Below are 8,717 nucleotides of genomic sequence, written 5' to 3' on the forward strand. Positions count from 1 at the left end.
TTCCTTTAATAACAGTCAAGTGCCGCCATCTGGTGTAGATCACAATCCATGTGTATCCAGAGGAAAACCGCAGGGAGGCGCAATAATCGAGTCATAAATAGAAGTTAATTTATTAATAAATTGTGGCCCGATGAGAATATTAACGATAATAAATGTGTGTGTTCTAAATTTCTCATTTAGCTGCTCCTGGACTGTACTGACCTTCCTGGGAGCCCTGAGGAGCAGTTTGATTTCAGGAGCTGCATTCATGTATCGCCATCTGCTGTTTATCCCTGGGAAGGCCACAGACACACACAGACACACACACACACGCGCGCGCGCGTGAACACATCGTTATATTGACAGCTGTGAGCATCCTCCTCACATTCAAATTAAAACGGAGCTTATTGCGCATCATGTATTCATGTTATATGAAGCCAAATTTTATCTTCGTTAATTTGATATCGGTTTTGAGTCATTTTTCAAATCATGCAATTATAAAGGCTTATCATATCAGGTATATCATTCAATCGGCAATTAGGTGATCCATACAACCAATTAGCCTATAATTTAGAAGAATTCTTACTTTTAAATCATATTTTTTTTAAATAATTTGTGGCTGTGGGTCTGTTCTCGAGCTTTACGCAAGTTCACTTATTTTCTGTTAATGCATAACTTTAGCCAACAGAAACAAACATTTTTGTCAGTGTGTATAATAATACGAAATTAAAAATGTTTAGAATATAGAAATGCAATATTGACAATCTATGGAATATGCCAAAGTCATTCCAAATTGTTGCTGCAATGATAGAGGAAAAGAGTGTTTCTCTCCAGCATCATGTGACTGGGATCATTTCTCAGTGATAATAATGAGAGTAAGGTGTCTCCCATTTATTCACCTTCACTTGTATCCTCTCATCGATTGGCACCTGGATGGCTACTTGATATTTCTGGAAGAAAAACGGCTCCACGTGGCGCATTTAAAGAAAAACAGACAAACGTAAACTCTTCGTCTGAAGAAATGTTAAGCCTTGGGTTTGATATCAAATAAAACATGATATACTGATGATAACAACGTTTATTATGTTTAAGTCACGTTACAGTAGATACAGAAAAAATTCACAACAGCATATATGAAAAATAACCATTCTGAAAAGAATGAATGAATAAATAAGACCCTACGTTAGTCTACATTATACCGACATTTATAACTTCTTTAACAACGTGTATCATGGATGTAGCAGTGATCATAAACGTTTGGTTTCCTACGAGTTTAGATAAAGTACAAAATACATAGTTTTTTTTACTGACAGGGATTATTATGCCAGTTTATGCTACACAAAAACATGTCATGTACACATTACCATTAACTTTTTTCTCTTCTGACAGTTGAGGCTACTTAACAGAAGAGGGTTTTTTTTCAAACACTACTTTATGAACCTATTTTTGTGTACATTCAATCACTATATCACCAAAATGTCCAGTATCAATATTTACATTTGATTTATTTAATTACAGAGTGGAAAGAAAGTAGAGCCAGGACTGAACAGTCTGCGGTAGAATAATTTACACTTTGGCCATTTACTGAGGAGGTGGCAGTCCTTGTCATGATTTTATCACGATTTATTTTGTCAATTAACCTGTGGATGATAGATAGATAGATAGATAGATAGATAGATAGATAGATAGATAGATAGATAGATAGATAGATAGATAGATAGATAGATAGATAGATAGATAGATGTTTTTCTTTTGTTTTAACTGTGAGGATAGAAACTGTAATAACCAATGTCCTTTGTGCAGTTCTTCTCACACTCCCTCGGTGCCAGCAGCTCAGACTTTAGCGGGGACACAGTCTCTGACACCGGGGTGGCAGACGGGGAGATTCTCCTCCTCTTGGCCTGTTCAAAGATCCCAGAGTCGCTCGAGTCGATGGACTTAATGGAGGACGGCGTCTCTATCCAGCTCGACTCGGACGTCATGTCTTTGGGTTTGGCCTCTTCCGGGCCGCCGATGGGCGACCTCTCCGTCGGGATGGAGTCCACCTCCTCGGCCAGGTAGTTGGCGCCCGCCCGGCCGCCGAGGGAGTTGGCGGGCCAGCAGGAGAACACCGAGCCGGGCTTGCTGTTCACGCCACAGTACTGCGGCGGCGTGCGTCCTCCCCAGCCCGACGGGTCTGCGTAATAGCCAAGGGGCCGGTTGGAGCAGCCCGCGGTCGGCAGCGGGAGAGCCTTCACTCCGGCCGCCGCGTAGGACAGCAAGGTGGCCGCGTTACCGGCGAAATCGGCGGCGTCGTATGCCGAGGCGGCAAAGTCCAGTCGGTTGTTGGCAGGGGTGACAAACCATCGCTGCGGGTGGGAGGCAACAGTGGGATCCTCGCTTTGCTGCGGGGATAGCAAGCTGTTGCCGAGTGGGACGCTGCGCTCCGTGCCAGGACCAGTCCCCACGCCAGGGTGAAAGCGAGATTTGGCATAAGTGCTGACAAATTGGTCCTGCAGGAAAGAGCTAGACATGGCATATCTAGCACCCGGCACGATCTGTGAACGCGGAGAGTCACCCGGTGATGGAGTTAGGCGGTCAATGTCGCAGCCTGTGTAGACACTGAAAAGATGGGGAAGAAAGAAAAACAGAGAAACAATTCAGACACGAAGCTGTGCGTAATGGGCCGGTTACGCATCTAAAAGACCAACGAGATGTAGAATAATGTCACCACAGTTCAATTTTCTCCAAATGGGCATAAGAGGAAAAGGGCCTTGTTTGGAATGGGAGATCATTTCGACTTTTCATTATATCTCAAATTCCTTAAAGAGAAAAAAGCAGTACATTCAACTTTGTACTGCGCATAAATAAAATAATTCAGGGGGCGAAGGCCGAACTCACATAAAGCAGCAAGCCACGACAGCACTATTATTTAAAGAATATTTCATTATTTCTCCTTTACCAAATACATGACATTCCCCTCAATTAAACTAGAAGCCCCTGAAACCAAATCAATTTCATGAGCCTCCAGCAATTTTGGAAAAATAGTCTCAAAATATTCGGCGGAATTAGAAGAAATGCCTTCAATACAACGAATTGACATATTTAATAGGAAATGTCCTCAATGCCAGATAGAAATTGTATTCAATGAAATTGCAGCAGTGTGTGACAAAATGAAAAAAAGCAATCTTACGTGTCATAGTTGTCCCGAAATCCTTTAGCAAACGGATTGTGGTCGATTTTCAGTTGCGTAATCTGTGGATAAAAAGAATGCATCAATTAGAATAATGTTAAATGTTTTTTATTTAGTGTGGGTGTTTGTGTGTGCCTTGTTCGAATTTGAGATTTTTTTTCTCGATTCCATTCAAGTCAATTTTGTTGTCCCTTGTTTTACAATATAAATGCAAAAGAATGACACTCCACAAATTCAGAAATCAGTTTATCTCTGGTTGATATTGTCACAGATCATTGATGTGGACGTCGTGTCTGGGTGGAATATTTTTGCTGAAATACTTCGTGCCCGTACATCGGTATTCTGGTAAGCGGTGACGGCGATGAACTGCGTCTCTGTGAAGGTGAAAGTCTGGACTCGTCCCGGTTGGCTGGTGTCCTCTGTCCCGTCCTCGTTCACTTCCACCACATGGAGCCGGGGCTGGTACTTGTGGAGGGACTGGAGAACCACCATCTGGAGATTCGGAGGAAAGAAACTCTGTCAGACTTCGGATGGACGAGTGAAACACATCCAGCTCCATTCGATCACCATTATAACAACGCTTTAAAAGTACCGTTGCTCTGAAAGTGGTGCATTAATGAATTCATAGGAAATTAAATACAAAGTAAATAATAATAACTAGGCAGCTTTAATGTTCAGCTTATCAAAAATAAAATAAAAAAATCATTGGAATATTAGAAAGTGTTGCATTACCTGTCCCGTGTTATTTGAGGCACCTTTATTGTTTGTAAGCTTTAGCTTCCCAAATGAAATTTCCTGACGCATCCAGTGCGCACCGGTATTCGGTGAATCCGGGTGCATGTAGACTCTATTTCCTGAAGATGTAACACAAAGAGCAGAAAAGTTATGAATATACATCCTCTATTAATATTGACGTAACCACTTAAATCTGTTTATAATCTAACTAACTTATTTTTGATTGTGCAGTAAAAGAGATAATTAAAAGATTGTAATACCTATTACATTTGTGTCTGCTTTCCCACATGGCACCCACTTGCCTCCTTGGAATCGCCAGTGATTTGGATCAGCAAGTATTACATCCACAAATATATTATAGTGAGCAGTTGGGTCGAGGCCAGAGATGTTGAAGCTTAAAAATGGGAACATTCGTCTGTGGGAAATAAGGGAGAAACACATTTAGGAAAGAAAAAAGGCACCAAAAACAAATTACCCGTTAGCATTGGTCTCCTGCCAAATCCGTTCTTTTTATATCCGGAAAAAAAATGTGGAAATACAGATACATTTAAACCGTGGAAACGCAGCCATCGCAGGGATGAAGCCCCCAAATTGACTATTTCTGCAGGAATGTGCCAGATGAGCGTCTGTGCGCGCACTCACCGTCCTTGTTTCGTGATGATCATCTCCGTCTGGTGCCTGTGAAACTTCAGCCACAGGGCCCTGTTGCACAAGTACACCTGCGCTTTCCCCGGCACCAGTCCCGCTTGCGCCGAGGAGAACTGGTAAAAAGCGCCTCCTTGGTACGCGTGTCCATACTGCTGTGCGTAGGGGTAGCCCGCCGTCGCGTAGCCCTGCGGAGAAGTGTTGGTCAGAAGGCTGTTGTAAGCTCCATTGGTTATGACCGGGTGGTGGGCCATGTAGCGGCTGGGACTTCCGATAGAAAAAGCCGGGTGCGCTGGTCCATGCTGGCTCGCGTAGGGGAACATGGCACTGGGAGCTGCTGAGACTGGCTGAGGTTGTGCGGATGGAGAAAAGATGCACCTTTCTCCTGCAGATCCATCGAAATTATGACGGATGTCAGAGACTCCGTGAAGATCAGGAGAGAGTTTGCCCCTCTGGACGTCCCCTGATGCGTCCTTGGAGTCGGGGAAATTGTCTGCCTCTGACTGATTCGTCATCTCCCTAGAGTTTTTTTTCAGAGGTGAACTTCTCTCCAGGTTGTCACTTGCAGATATAATAGGATGGTCCTGCAGCGAGAGCTCTGATCCATCGGCGCTCGAAAAGCCACTGCCCACATTCATAAATTTCTTGGAGAGATCACTCGATGGTGAGATGCAATTCTCGACCTGCATCGCTCGATAGGAAGCCGCTATTAGTTCAACCTATATCACGAGCGTTTTGCGCACGCCTTTCCTAATCCAACACTATTTAAAACGCCTCGCTACGGCTTGAGGAACCGAAGGCAGCAAATTAGCCAATTGACACCATCCTGCAATCAGGGAGGATTTTCTCTCCATCACTCTCCCCGCTTTGCTAATGAAACAAGTTCTGCCATTGGTTAACTCAAGGCTGTAATTTAATTAGACAGCTCTTAATTAGAACATTATGCGAAGCGCTGTGAGCAAAGTGATTTGTTTACAGTGTGACAAGGGCCTATATTTGATTACAACATATGGATTCCGACTTTCCCCCTGTTAAAATAAATGCAAGGATAAAATAACACGAACTAGAAAAAAAAATCGAATGCATAAAAACACTATTTTCCACTGTCAGTTGTGTTATTTACCAATTTTTCTGCCATATTTACCTATTCATGTGCTATGAGTGCCAAAGTATGTCTGCCCAAGAAGCCAAGATATATTATTAACACACCAAAAATGACAGGCAGTGACAGGCAGTGCATCTGATGCCTTAAAATGTTTGTGATATAGCGTGAAATCATGGCGTCCCACTGAAGATGTGTTTATGAGTCCCAGTGCTGGTAAATATTTCATGAGCTAAAGTTATGAACCGGTGCACTGATAACTGGGCTCTGCTGCGGCAAACACGGCTCACAGGAAGTCAAGGAAATGCCATTTAGGACGGTTGGGTTTTAGTTATTTTAATACAATTCAGATCTATTTATTGTTTTTAAAAATATGTCAAGTTAACATATTAAAACTCAAATTAGTTCTGACTGGTTATAGCGAGACTTTGCAAGAAATATCTTTTTGCAACGTAATAAAAAAAATAATCCATAATTTAAGGAAAGGATGATGATGATGATGATGATGATGATGATGATGATGATGATGATGATGATGATGATGATGATGATGATGTCTGAGTCTTTTACTTACTTGTATATGTTAATATTTCATATTTACAAGTTCAAAATATACACCTAACCTAACAATAATGATGATGATGACGATGATGATGATGACGATGATGATTGATTGATTGGTTTTTACTTGATTGGTCTATTTTTGCATATTGATATTTGTTTATCTTTATTTTAAACATGTTCAAAATAAAAACCTAACTTAATGATGATGGAATTGGAAGTAGTTGTAAAAGTATCATAGTGTCTGCATGTTAAAGTGACTCAGTGCAGAGAGGCTGCAGCCACAGAGTACATTTTTGCTCACGCCTTTCCTAATCCAACACTCTGAAAGACGTGTGGTGTTTCTTTAAAACTGCAGTTTATGGCAATGTATTGAGTTTCATCATATTAAAATCTGCTTATCTATTCTTGTAATTTCTATAAATGAGGGCAGAAAAGTAGAAACTACCTTACACCACCACTCAGGACCAAGCACTGGACCTGGAGCCACATAGTCTCCTCATCCTGAAACCCTAACAAATCAGAAAGTGCAAATTGTCCACCTTCCATCCAGTACTTTAAAACACACCTCTTCAGAACATCCCTATAATAAGGGTTATTCTATATTTCTAGTTATTTGCTTTTCCGTTTTTTAGACTATGTTTTATATATACATCTTTATGTATTTATACTATATATAGCACACTGCTATTTTGTATACTACATTGAAATTATAACTTTACTATACCATACCTACCTATATACTTTAACAATATATGTCTAAATATATATATGTGTGTATAGATGTGAATCACTTTACTCAAATAAATGTAGTGAAAGGTGTATATAATGGACATATTCTTTATTTCTATTTCCTGTGTTTTGTTTCTCTATTCTATTACTCTGTTTTATTCTATTTTATACTACCACGTGTTTTTGTCTATCCGCTGCTGTAACAATTGAATTTCTCCAGCGTGTGATCAATAAAGTTGATCTTATCTTATCCTAAATAAAGTTTGTATTATTATTATTATTATCTCGATATAAAGGAGTCTGGTACAGCATCACAACTGTATCGAAAAGGGATCATTGCCGCTTCCTAGAGTAACGTTTCCTATTGCATTGAACAATCTGCACCACACCAGGTTAATACAAAAACTGACTCCAGGCCTATTTCACCGGAGGCTACATTCGCACCATGCAGCCTGTATGTGTCTAATGAACAGCCATGATTCTCTGCAGCTAACAAGAGGGGTCATTACAGTGGGGCTATAGGGCCCGGCAATCTATTCCTGTGAAACATACAAGCACAGGCTTGTCTGAGCCCAAGGAAAAGAGGTCACTCTCTGCTCTCCTCATTACAGGATTATGGTTCACTTCCAACACTGATCTTTAATAAGCAAAATGGGCATGAGCTTTTTTTTTTCTTCTCCCCCACCCTGATCAAACCAATTGTTGAATCACCCGAGCATAAACTCAGTGTGTCCTCTTGGTGCAACGGGGCCTGTGTATTACACTTGTGTCCTTACTTTCCATTGGCTCAGTCAGCCATAATGGGCATAACCGGCCGAGGAGGGGGCTGATTTGTTATGCCCATGACCAGCTCTGTCCCCTGTGGTGAGAGTATAATACAGGGTAGGATCCCTGCCCTCTGCCTTGTGCACAAACACCCCATCAGCCAGCTGAGCTTAATGCACTGCTCCATTTGAACACTATTAATCCTATGCCTACTCCCAAATAATTATACTTTTTTAATTTAAATCTTTAGAGGTGTATATATGTCAATTTTTCAGTGAAGGTAATAATATAAAAAAAATGGGTTTCAAGCCAGATAACAAAGTATTTCTTCTCTATTAGATCACTATAAGAAATATCCACCATAAATCTGTAAAAAAAAATATAACAAAATGTAATTCATAGATCAAAAAAACCTTAAGGTTAATAATGTTCAATTCAGCAAATACATTTTTTTTTCAAGCATTGTATCACGTCTTTTTTTGATTGTGCCATAGGAATCTGCTTGCCACCTGGGTCTAATCTAATCAATGTGAATGACAAGGAGAGAAAAAGCCTGAAAGTGAGCACCAGCTCAGGGACTTTACCTAATGCCCAGCACTGTCACTTCAATGATATGATCACAGCACACAAAATGACAACAAAATTATTGCCAGCAAGGATATGGGGGACATAGTGTGCCACTCCAGTCAGGTGAAATTGCTTTTTCCGACTATGAAATGGCATGTCTCTTGTCGGATGGGTAAACATTTCCTTGTCAGGCCAGTAATAAGGAATGAGGCACACTGGGCTGAACTAAGAGGATGGAGCCAAGGTTATTTGGGATTCATGACAGGTAGTGGCTTATATTACAGCGGCACTAAAAATTTCATGGGAATGCATTTAAGATGGCCTTTAAGTTATTTATATGTTGTTTGCCAGACGTCACATTGCAATTTCCATCAATAAATCAAAGTGAAGCATTTCCTCCCCGTCCTTCTCCCTCTTTTAATTTCGAAAAAAGACGAAGACAAAACCTGTGTTTACCCT

The 8,717-nt window shown here is 40.9% G+C and overlaps 1 protein-coding gene across 1 annotated transcript; it reads right to left on the reverse strand.

The window, feature by feature from the left end:
* Window positions 1-1,163: 1,163 nt before the first annotated feature.
* Window positions 1,164-5,220, reverse strand: tbr1b (T-box brain transcription factor 1b). Its single transcript, XM_053440438.1, has 6 exons — window positions 4,529-5,220; window positions 4,147-4,301; window positions 3,884-4,005; window positions 3,485-3,643; window positions 3,152-3,213; window positions 1,164-2,580 (listed from the first exon to the last, which is right to left on the reverse strand). Exons 1-6 carry the CDS (start codon window positions 5,218-5,220, stop codon window positions 1,737-1,739), a joined length of 2,034 nt encoding a protein of 677 aa, XP_053296413.1. The 3' UTR covers window positions 1,164-1,736.
* Between the last annotated feature and the right edge of the window lie 3,497 nt (window positions 5,221-8,717).

This window comes from Pleuronectes platessa, chromosome 14, assembly GCF_947347685.1.
Source record: "Pleuronectes platessa chromosome 14, fPlePla1.1, whole genome shotgun sequence".
Taxonomy (NCBI): Eukaryota; Metazoa; Chordata; class Actinopteri; order Pleuronectiformes; family Pleuronectidae; genus Pleuronectes; species Pleuronectes platessa.